At 43.9% G+C, this 12,933-nt stretch overlaps 1 protein-coding gene across 3 annotated transcripts in view; it reads right to left on the bottom strand.

Annotated features, from left to right (window-relative positions):
• The window catches only part of scn5lab (sodium channel, voltage gated, type V-like, alpha b), a 198,732-nt gene that overhangs the window by 23,296 nt on the left and 162,503 nt on the right, over positions 1 to 12,933 (bottom strand). For all 3 annotated transcript variants that reach the window (XM_071328506.1, XM_071328503.1, XM_071328505.1), the window contains one exon: positions 3,780 to 3,903. In XM_071328506.1, the coding sequence (XP_071184607.1) occupies positions 3,780 to 3,903 (124 nt within the window). The remainder of the gene's footprint in view (positions 1 to 3,779; positions 3,904 to 12,933) is intronic.

Here is a 12,933-nt window from a genome sequence, read left to right as displayed (position 1 = left end):
TGCCGCCATTGGACTCTGGAGCAGTTCTCTGGATGTGATGAATCACGCTTCACAATCTGGCAGTCCATCAGACGAATCAGGGTTTGGCGGATGCCAGGACAATGCTACATGCCCCAATGCATAGTGCCGACTGTAAAGTTTTGTGGAGGAGGAATAATGGTCTGGGGCTGTTTTTTTTACGCTACAGCATGCAATGACATTCTAGACAATTCTGTGCTTCCAACTTTGTGGCAACAGTTTGGGGAAGGCCCTTTCCTGCCCTCGTGCACAAAGCGAGGTCCATACAGAAATGGGTTGTCCAGATTGATGTGGAAGAACTTGACTGGCCTGCACAGAGCCCTGACCTCAACCCCATCAAACACCTTTGGGATGAATTGGAACACCAACTGCGAGCCAGGCCTAATCGCCCAACATCGCTCAACACCCGACCTCACTAATGCTCTTGTGGCTGAATGGAAGCAAGTCCCTGCAGCAATGTTCCAACATCTGGTGGAAAGCCTTCCCCAGAAGAGTGGAGGCTGTTATAGCAGCAAAGGGGTGACCAACTCCATAATAATGCCCATGATTTTGGAATGAGATGTTCAACGAGCAGGTATCCACATACTTTTGGTCATGTAGTATATTTCTGTATTTTATTTTCAATACATTTGCAAAAATATCTCTAAAAACATGTTTTCACTTTTTCATTATGTGTTATTGTGTGTAGATGGGTGAGAAAGAACATTTATTTAATTATCTATTTTTAATTCAGGCTGTCACACAACAAAATGTGTGACGGAGTCGTGCCTGGCCATGCAGCCGTGGGTGAACAGGGAGCACAGGAGGGGACCGAGCACGCACCCCCGGGGGGGGTATGAATTCTTACTGAAGGCACTGTAGCTGCCCCAGCCAAACTACAGTGCTAGTGCTGCCTCCTCTAGCTCTGAAACCCTGCTGAACCTTAACCTAAGAAACGCCATGTTTCTTTCAACAGGGAGGTAACAGCCCAAGCTGTTGAGTTTATAAAATGGCCTCCTTTATGTTGTCAACTTGATAGTTTACACTCAACAGAGCTGGACTGTCTTTAAACAGAAAAAAAGCCTTATAGGTTTGCTAATTAGTCTACATACAGTATTCCTTCAAAATGAAAGATGATGCATTGGAATATACTGTATTACCGTGGGTGACATTACATCATTTTCACCTAAATCACATGTAGCCTAGGTGTCACTCTTTCCGCTTTAGCCAACTTATTTAGTTGAATACACAACAGGGTCAGGTACGAAGGTTAAATCCCACACTATTCGGATACAGTAACAACAGTAACAACAACTATCACCTTTTTGGCTGTTTAACTGAGTTATACCTGGAACCAAAAAGGTTTATCTTATGGGGACAGCCACAGAAGCATTTTGGAACCCTTTTTTCCAAGAGTGTAGATAGAGGCATTGTTAGGCTGCTGTAATGTCCCAATACACAGCATGTTCCACCTTTTGAGAATTGTATGTTGTAACATTTTTTGGGGGGATTTCACCTTATTTTTTACATTCTGTCATAAAGAGCACATGTTCAACATTATAAAAACCTAGTTTCCCCCTTCAAGAGGTCAAATAAAAGAAATACCATAGTAATTGCCTATTAAGTGCCAAATTAAGTTACCCTGTCCATAACAGGATTGACGATAATGACACTAAGTAAATAATCATCTTCAGAAATGACTTTGTCTAAGCAACAAAATAACTAGGGCTTTACAATGATAATAATAATCCATTACATTTCTAAGGCACTTTTTATAGAATTTAAAAGCACTTCAAGAGCAAAAAAACAATCAAGAAATATATCATGACAGGTCAACCAATAGAGGCCAAGTCTTTGAAAGCTGCATCCCACAAAGATAGAGAAGGTCAGTTCATGGCTTGAGCGGAGAGAGCTGGTCAGAGTATGGTAGATGATGGTGATGGAGTCTGCTGATGATCTTATATGATTGTGATAATATAATGATATGATAGTGAAAACTTACAGACATTTTTGGGTTAAGTGGGTTAAAATCTTCCTAGAAGTGACAGAGAGTGCATGGAGGGACATGTCAAAACGCAGAAGTTTTGCACTTTCGTAAGTCTTTCTTCATTTAATGAATTCTCCATGTGGTCTATATTAAAGTGTACTTCATTTATTATAACAGGCTTTTCATATTAAAATACCAAAGGGACGTACTGTACAAGGCACTCTTTTCATGGAACGACCCACATAGCTCCATGATTTATCTAATTTGATTTATTTTGTGTATTATGGTGGAGCGCCGCCATTTTGTCCTTCTTACGCAACCCAGAAATGTGGGAAATACGGCCATGTAAATATGGCCTCTTCAATTATGCTCCAGTGACAGTACTCCTGCTCCATCCCAGGACAGTTTTTCAATTTTGGGGAAGCACAGAAACATGTAGTGTTCTTAGTATTGCCATGGAGACCGTAACAGTGGTGTGGAAACGCAATAGCATACTACTACATGCACCCTCAGGAGTTTGTGGTATATTGCCAATATACCACGGCTAAGGGCCTTATAGCTTAAGTATACCACAGGTATGACAAAACATTTATTTTTACTGCTCTAATTACGTTGGTAACCAGTTTATAATAGCAATAAGGCACTGGAGGGTTTTGTGGTATATGGCCCCATAATATGGGGTGAATCCAGGCACTCCGCAGTGTGTCGTGCGTAAGATCAGCCCTTTGCAGTGGTATATTGGCCATATAACACACCCTCTCTGGCCTTATAGTTATGCCCAACTATACTATACTATATTTAAGCAATAAGGCCAGAGAGGGTGTGTTATATGCGATACATATATAGATAGATAGATACGTTCACAAGACCTTCAGTAATGATCTTCACGCTCTCTACAGAAACATGTCAAAAGCTTTTTAGAACAACCCCCAACGACGCTGACCCTTTCAACGTACACTCAGCTACTGCTGACTGTTTCAGTGTACACTCAGTCATTTACCTTGATTGTCCCGGAGACATCACGTGATTGGTCTAAGTTACCTCAGACCGTCTGAGGGAGTTGATTAGTTGCGACCAAATTTAATTCAGGTAGTCAGTCATCATCAAATGAACCAGAGTCCATTTAGTGTCTGAGACGCCTTTTCAAATCTCTGCTGACACAGGACATTGAATGTAATGCGTCATTACCCTTTCAAATGTCACTTCATTGTTTCATGTTTTATATCAAATGGCCTCCACTTGAAGCGAAAGCCAACTGTTTGGGGTAGCCCAGTGTAAATGTTTAGATTCAGGCTTGCAGTGAGAGTGAGTCAAACCCTCTACTAATGTCAGCTGTTAAAAATATACAAATGTTTGACCTGTTTCTGTCTCTGTTTTGATCTCCACATACAAAATAAACAGATTGTCAGGTCTAGTTGCCCATCTTGTTTTTTCTCTCCGAACATTACATTAAATCATATTCCTTAAATGTGCTTGCTTATACATGTGTTTACTTGGTCACATGTATCACTAGTAATACATTACTAGTGCATGTCAATTGTAAGCTGTATGCTTTTTCCATGCTGCTACCTCTTGGTGCCACTCCCTTAAAAATACAATTCATTTCTTTGAAGCATGTAGTACAGTACAACATATTCCGTTTTATTTGAGTAAAGATGTTCTGAAGCAAACATAATGGTGTCCCGTCTCCTTACCGACATTTGGTGTCAGAAGTGGGATCTAAACCCACTGCTTAGCAACAATCTCAATGGGACTCGCCTAACAGTAATGTAACAATAAAGTCAAATAAACTTACCATCAGGGAAGCAGTTGTCAGGATCCATGGTCTCTTCAGCCATCTCTGAATACTCATCCTCTTCCTCCCCTGGCTTCCTCAGATCCACCGTGCTGCCCTCGGATAGGCTGATGTCATCCTTCACCTGAGGATAACAACCAATCAGAGCCATGCTAGATGAAAATAGTTATTATCAGGTGATTGATGACTGGTGTATTGCTATATTGGTGATTTATTGACAAGAGAAGGGGATCTGGTAGATATGGAGAGAGTCATTCAGTCTTTTTCTCCATTTATGAGAAACATTCTGAAGGTTATAATTCTCCCAGTAATAACTACTTCTGTTCTGGTGCATATAAAGCCTGGGCACAAAGTCTCATATAGAACCTAACCTGGTATTACCTTTGTGGCATTTACCATATTGTAACTTACAGCACATCTTAATCTTTTGCTTGGAAAGCGATAATCTGCAGCATTTGTTTCAATCTAATCTGGCAAAATCAAATCAAGCTATAAGCGATCTGGAGTGATATTATAGCATGATAGACAGAGGCAAGCTCCTGAAACTCTTTATATGGGTATTCAGTGTGATATTTGTTTCTCCACACATACTGTACTTTACTGTGTAAAGCTAGAGGTTACAGTATTCACCTTTTACAGTAAGCACTGAGGAAATACATTGCCAAGCTACTTGAAGACACACTTCAGTAACCCTGCTTAATAATATGCCATCCATTTGACATTGTGTGTCTGTTATGTAATCAGTGTCGGGTGTATGTAATCAGGGTGATGTGACAGAATATCCTACCCAGGATATTCTGTCTGGTTTCTGGCTCTAGCTCTTCCTTCCTGTTGTTGACGCCCTGCAGGCTAACACGTGATCACACTCTGGGTTCTGTCATGGTGGGGCAGGGTTGGACACGAGCTCATATTGTTATGAGCTCCATATGTGCGTGTCCATATGCACACGCGCACACACACACACACACACACACACACACACACACACACACACACACACACACACACACACACACACACACACACACACACACACACACACACACACACACACACACACACACACACACACACACACACACACACACACACACACACCACCCCTCAGGGTCACAGTCCCGACACCGACTCCCCTCTCACCACCCTGTCCCCTCAGGGTCACAGTCCCGACACTGACTCCCCTCTCACCACCCACCCCCCTTCTGGGTCACAGTCCCGACACTGACTCACCTCTCACCACCCAGCCCCCTCAGGGTCACAGTCCCGACACCAACTCCCCTCTCACCACCCAGCCCCCTCAGGGTCACAGTCCCGACACCAACTCCCCTCTCACCACCCAGCCCCTTCTGGGTCACAGTCCCGACACTGACTCCCCTCTCACCACCCAGCCCCCTCAGGGTCACAGTCCCGACACCAACTCCCCTCTCACCACCCAGCCCCTTCTGGGTCACAGTCCCGACACCGACTCCCCTCTCACCACCCAGCCCCCTCAGGGTCACAGTCCCGACACCGACTCCTCTCTCACCACCCAGCCCCCTCAGGGTCACAGTCCCGACACTGACTCCCCTCTCACCACCCTGCCCCCTCAGGGTCACAGTCCCGACACTGACTCCCCTCTCACCACCCAGCCCCTTCTGGGTCACAGTCCCGACACTGACTCCCCTCTCACCACCCAGCCCCTTCAGGGTCACAGTCCCGACACTGACTCCCCTCTCACCACCCAGCCCCTTCTGGGTCACAGTCCCGACACTGACTCCCCTCTCACCACCCAGCCCCTTCAGGGTCACAGTCCCGACACTGACTCCCCTCTCACCACCCAGCCCCCTCAGGGTCACAGTCCCGACACCAACTCCCCTCTCACCACCCAGCCCCCTCAGGGTCACAGTCCCGACACCGACTCCCCTCTCACCACCCAGCCCCCTCAGGGTCACAGTCCCGACACCGACTCCCCTCTCACCACCCAGCCCCCTCAGGGTCACAGTCCCGACACCAACTCCCCTCTCACCACCCAGCACCTTCTGGGTCACAGTCCCGACACCGACTTCCCTCTCACCACCCAGCCCCCTCAGGGTCACAGTCCCGACACCGACTCCCCTCTCACCACCCAGCCCCCTCAGGGTCACAGTCCCGACACCGACTCCCCTCTCACCACCCAGCCCCCTCAGGGTCACAGTCCCGACACCAACTCCCCTCTCACCACCCTGCCCCCTCAGGGTCACAGTCCCAACACCAACTCCCCTCTCACCACCCAGCCCCCTCAGGGTCACAGTCCCGACACCTACTCCCCTTATGTTTTGTATAGTCAGTGTATATCTATATATTTTCTATTATATACATTTGTTACCTTGTACATGGAAAAATGCAGCGTCTACTTTTGAAGTAAATATTTACACTGGGACACTGTGGACTGTTTCCAGGATAACTGTAGTGTCTGTGCTGCAGGTGAGGTGACAACACCAGAGTCAAGAAGACAGGCAGGCATAAACACAGAGTAAAGTGTGGGTAGAGGAAGTTCCAGGGTGACAAAAGTCAGCTTTGGACATAATAAACCCTCAACGTTAAATCATTATTTAATTCCTTCATGTCCATGGCCATGTGTCATTTAAAGGGATGGTGCACCCCAAAACAGAAGTATGACTGATGTTTTCATACTTGTAAAGTGGGCTAAAGTGAAGGTCAATCCATACCTTTATTCATCTATTCTCTAAAGTAATTTGGAATTTTGGAATTCTCTATGCATTCCCTCCAACCTCAAGAATGCTATCATTGGAGAGCACAGCTCAGAGAGAGAGAGGGATTACTTAACAGTACAGTAGATCCTCTCAACTGTTCATCACCAATACAGTCATACAGCCATTCTCTGCAGACAATACAGCGAGGGGGCCCTTCAACAAACAACTTTTACTCCAATTTCACTTTTACATTCTCTTGGCTTTAGAGGATCAGTATTCTATTACCACTGTCACTAAACCCATGAACGCCCGACGAGAACAATGACATCAACCTAAAACCAATACAGTCATTGTCCTGGTCAACTTCATGATTATGAAGCTTTCTTTTGCTTTTCCTTCTAGATACACAGATAAACCTTTTATGTCATTTCATGTCATCTGTTGAGTTTTACTGGTCATACCATACCCATGTCAGGCTTGTAACAACACATCATCAGATGTACATTACTGCTCCGCCTGTCGAGCGGGCCTCCCATGAGCCTTTGTGTTTTACAGGCCCATCGTACTCAGCTTAGGGGGTGACAGGGGAGTTGGTATGTCTGGTATACCTGAACCAATAACACTGGTTGTATACTACGCCCATGGTCCCAATAGACAAACACACCTTCATACACACACACACCACTCACATACCCACCCAACACTTATAGTTCTGACATACTGTTTACTATTACTATTACTATTATAATAAGTATTATTATCATTTGTATTATAATTAGTATTATAATTTTTGTTTTTATCATTATCATTATCCTTATTATAATTTTTATTAATATCATTATTATCATTAATATCAGTTTTATTATTATCATTATTATCATTAATATCATTTTTATTATTATCATTATTGTCATTATTATTATTATCATTATTTTCATTATTATTATTACTATTATTATTATTGTTTATCGTGCTACCAGTTACTTTCTCCAAATGTACATCCCTGCACATTGTACATTTGCTACTGGCACTGACCCTGTACATAGCTTACATTCTTATGATATTCTAGTTTTCTCTCTTATTTCTTATTTCTTGTGTTTTTGTCATACTATTTTAATATTGAATACTTGCAAGTTAAGCATTTCAGTGTATTTGTGCATGTGACAAATAAAACTTGAAACTTGAAACTATCACAAATACCAGGTGCATTGTCCCCCACATAACATACCTATAAATAGCCCCTCTGTGGAGAGAATTGGGCACTAAGCAGTGTTGCACAAACACATACACACACACACACACACACACACACACACACACACACACACACACACACACACACACACACACACACACACACACACACACACACACACACACACACACACACACACACACACACACACACACACACACACACACACACACACAATCTCAAACTCTACGAAAAAGGACTCCCTTGAATGTATATATAACTAGTCCCTCCGGGATTTTGTGTGATATTTGAGGACAACAATGTTATATTTTGCTGCGAATGTCCCGCAAAATCATCCTATTGTCCCTCATTTGGGTATTTTAAAGGTGGTCACCCTAGGTTAAGGATCAGGAGTTATTGGTGTTGTGGCAGACATTAAGGGTTTTAGGTATTCAAAGGGTTGCAAAGACCAACAGAATAAGCTTGATGAGAAACTCCAAAAGTAATGTATCACTGCCCGAGTGACACCATCCTTGACCTGGCTAGTCGAAAACGGAGGTGTATGTTTTATAGAACATAAACAATAAGGAGATGTCTGAAAAGTGGCTATACCTGATTCTGGTTTTAATTAGCTGTTACCAGGATCTTGATTAGCTGATAAGCTGAATAAGGTATGTTACAGCAGGGTTGGAGGAAAAGCCTGCATACCCATTTCTCGAAGAGGCTTGGCTTTCACCCTTATTTAGACATGACATTAGAGCCATTGATATGCTACGAGAAAAATCCCTGCCAAAACAATTTCAAGCATGTTTTCCGTCAATAAATGATAAATCATGTATCCCATTTCCTCATCAGTCTCAGAGCCTCTGGGATCTGAGATGTACCCGGTTGTTGCCGTGGCAGCGTTGTCGTGGTTGCGCTGTGCGGCGCTCGGACACAGCTGTGTGCCGTTACACAACCGTTGGTCCCTGGAGAACCCGAGCCTCTGAGCCTTCCCACCAGCTGCCTGGTGTCTCCCACCGATCAAGTCCTGCTCTTCTCCAGATCCCACAACGTACCTTGGCTGCCCGACATGTTCTTATCCATACTAGTATGACAGTTAGAATGCAAAGCATCGCAATACATACAGTACAGTAGCTTCAGGCTATAGTATTACTTTCAGAAAGTTCTGAATGACTCAACTGTGAATTTCCAATAACATGCAAATCACATCATTTACTTATAAGGAAAGAACCATTTCCAAATTGTCTTTCAAATGAGTTTCTGTATCATAACAAAGCACATGTTGTGGAGTATGCAGAGGTATACCTTCTAGGAGAAGGGAACTATAAACATACAGGCAGGATGTGTAGCACTGTCACATGAGCATGGTCTCTCTATGTTAAGCTCCACGCTCATCTGAGCAAGATTAGCCTTGCACAATAACCCTGTTAGTGGGATAATCAACATAAGCCTCCCGCTAAAACAATATCAAGTCATTAGCGAAGGAGTTGACTTTAGAGTTAGAAAGCTATGCTTATGAATGGTCAACAGCAGCTAGGGTTCCAGGCTCCACAAACACACACACACATGCACACACACCCTTCCCTCCGAAGTGTAAATAGTGGTTCGGGCCTTGGCCCCTGTAGTGATGAATCAGAGACAGGTTGACTGAAGAAGAGGTAAGGTGGGCGTCAGAGGTGAAAAAATCCCATCTAAATTTCCCCAGTCTTTCAGCTGGCTGTGGCATTACAGCTCATATGGGAGATTTGTCCCGGGTGCGAGCTAACGCAGGGCGCTGCTTTATTCTATCACACCCTCCCAGCCATACTTTGACGTTGAGGTGTTGTGAAAGGGACGAGCCCATGTCTGCCTCGGCTGCATAGTCTCTTCATAGTAAAAACAAGAGCGCTTTTTGCCTGCTGCTAACCTATTGTAACTCTTAATTGTCCTCCACCATGTAATCGAGAAGGGAACTGTGGATCGGTCTCTGTCCGTTCGTCTGTTTATCTGTTCCTCTGTCCATTTGTTTGTATGTTAGTCACACGCAATATCTCAGACAGCACTGGCCCGATTTTGACAAAACTGGGTGAATGATGTATCTTGCCATAGAGATCCGGCATTTATAAAATGACACTGATTGACCCACGGCGGAAGCTATAGTAAATACAGTTACTGACATTTGTGAGTCAAACCAGAGAGGATGAGTTGAAGTGAGAGGGATAACTGGGCCCAAAATCTGTCTTCTCCAGCAAGTGGCGTTTTGTTGTTGTTGTGTGTTTGTATGGAGGTCAATGAGAGAGTGTTGAATTTGTTTAAGAAAACATTGAATCGCTTATTTGCTACATGTGGCTTATTTGATCAAATATAAGTTTTGTAATACTTAGGTTGTTACTAGTATACTGATGCTATGTTATGCTGGCCCAGTTGAACGTTACGTCATCGGGCGAAAGCGCGGAGGGAAGCGCGCCCTTCACAAATCTAACATTAATCTGCACAACTCGGGCAGAATGGTACATTGTCCAAAAACACAAATGCAATCAAATCAAAATTTATTTGTATTTACTTTGAGAATGTATATCTGAGCTAGCAATTTTATTTTATTTTATTTAACTAGGCAAGTCAGTTAAGAACAAATTCTTATTTACAATGACGGCCGAACGAACAGTGGGTTAACTGCCTTGTTCAGGGGCAAAATGACTGGTTTTTACCTTGTCAGCTCAGGGATTTGAACTAACAACATTTTGGTTACTGGCCCAGTGTTCTAACCACTAGGCTACCTGCCACCCCAGATGAATAGTTTCATCTGGACAAACAAAAAATGGTTGTTTAGCAACCAGATACCAACTGTGTTCTGTGGAGAGAAAAAAGCGAGTTCCAATTGGATGATAGCAATGAGGGTGATCGAATCAGGATCAAATCCTCTGTTCTCCTCAAGCTCATTAATGATAGAATGTTCATATTTGAAGATGGCGAAAAGGGCAGTCTCTTTGGCGCATGATATGGAGTACAGGGAGATTATTAGCTAAAGAGACTGGTACAGGCTAACTGCCTTCCATTTTCTCATTTATTTATAAACTTTTTTTTTTACCCTGTTTTCTCCCCAAATTTATGGTATCCAATTGGTAGTTACAGTCTTGTCTCATCGCTGCAACTCCCATACAGACTAGGGAGAGGCGAAGGTCAAGAGCCGTGCGTCCTCCGAAACACAACCCAACCAACTGCTTCCTGACACAATGCCCACTTAACCCGGACGCACCAATGTGTTAGAGGAAACACAGGGCTCTTGGCGACCGTGTCAGCGTGCACTGCGCCTGGCCCGCTACAGGAGTCACTAGTGCGCGATGGAACAAGGACATCCCTGCCGGCCAAACCCTCCCCTAACCCGGACGACGCTGGGCCAATTGTGTGGCCGGCTGCAACAGAGCCTGGACCCAGAATCTCTAGTGGCACAGCTAGCACTGCTAGCATTGTCAGAGTATCTGGTCAATATAATGGATAATCTGTGGTCACACACGATAACTGAAATTGGCCCAATCATTTGTGGGGGACAACATGTTTACTGTTGCCTGGTTTCCAATGTTTTGAATTGTTCTAATTATCTTTTAGGTGCTAACTAATGTTTCAGGGCAATGTTCTCTCTCGCTGCCCTTTTCCTGATAAAGGATAGCGACAGGTATGCATCTGAGGCCACGGTTAGCTGGATAGAAGCAGATGCCTGCTCTGTACGGGAGACTGGCTAGGGAACCCTGCGTGTACTTCCTGATTATCTACACAGTGAGCTACAGCAAACCTGATACAGCCTCCATGGGTGACATGCATATAACAGGTTGTCTTAAAAGAGAGAAAAAGAGAGAAAGAGAAAAAGCAAGAGAGAGAGAGAGAGAGAGAGAGAGAGATGGAGGATGGAAGGAGTCAGAGACAGTTGTAGGGATAAAGATAAAAACAGAGAGAGTGGGGGAACAGGCAGGTGTATAGAGATGGAGTGAGTGAAGGGATAAAAGAGAGAAAGAAAGAACAAGGGACGGTGAGAGGACAGGTGCATAGTAAGATTAAAGCGGGTGGGCAAGACGTGACCGCTCTCTTAAAACTAATTGGAGCACAGGTGTGCAAAGAGACAAACCGACACAGATAAGTCAGCTCTGTTTAGAGGGATGGAGGGAGAGCGAGAGAGACAAATGGAGGCAGAGAGAACGGAAGAGAAAATAGATGTAAACAACTGCTTTTCCCCTCTCTCTCTCTCTCTCTCTCTATATATATATACATATATATATATATACAGTTGAAGTCGGAAGTTTACACACACTTAGGTTGGAGTCATTAAAACTCGTTTTTCAACCACTCCACACATTTCTTGTTAACAAACTATAGTTTTGGCAAGTTGGTGAGGATATCTACTTTGTGCATGACACAAGTAATTTTTCCAACAATTGTTTACAGACAGAGTATTTCACTTATCATTCAGTGTTTCACAATTCCAGTGGGTCAGAAGTTAACATACACTAAGTTGACTGTGCCTTTAAACAGCTTGGAAAATTCCAGAAAATTATGTCATGGCTTTAGAAGCTTCTGATAGGCATCATTGACATCATTTGAGTCAATTTGAGGTGTACCTGTGGATGTATTTCAAGGCCTACCTTCAAACTCAGTGCCTCTTTGTTTGACATCATGGGGAATTCAAAAGAAATCAGCCAAGACCTCAGAAAGAAATTGTAGACCTCCGCAAGTCTGGTTCATCCTTGGGAGCAATTTCCAAACACCTGAAGGTACCGCGTTCATCTGTACAAACAATAGTACACAAGTATAAACACCATGAGACCATGCAGCCGTCATACCGCTCAGGAAGGAGACGCGTTCTGTCTCCTAGAGATGAACGTACTTTGGTACAGATGCCTCACAAGTCCTCAACTGGCAGCTTCATTAAATAGCACCCGCAAAACACCAGTCTCAACGTCAACAGTAAAGAGGCGACTCCGGGATGCTGGCCTTCTAGGTAGAGTTCCTCTGTCCAGTGTCTGTGTTCTTTTGCCCATCTTAATCTTTTAATTTTATTGGCCAGTCTGAGATATGGCTTTTTCTTTGCAACTCTGCCTAGAAGGCCAGCATCCCGGAGTCGCCTCTTCGCTGTTGACGTTGAGACCAGTGTTTTGCGAGTACTATTTAATGAAGCTGCCAGTTGAGGACTTGTGAGGCATCTGTTTCTCAAACTAGACACTCTAATGTACTTGTCCTCTTGCTCAGTTGTGCACCGGGGTCTCCCATTCCTCTTTCTATTCTGGTTAGAGCCAGTTTGCTCTGTTCTGTGAAG

Source organism: Salvelinus alpinus, chromosome 10, assembly GCF_045679555.1.
Source record: "Salvelinus alpinus chromosome 10, SLU_Salpinus.1, whole genome shotgun sequence".
Taxonomy (NCBI): Eukaryota; Metazoa; Chordata; class Actinopteri; order Salmoniformes; family Salmonidae; genus Salvelinus; species Salvelinus alpinus.
Note: the sequence above shows the minus strand (reverse complement) of the source record. Positions and strands in the feature narration are given on the sequence as shown.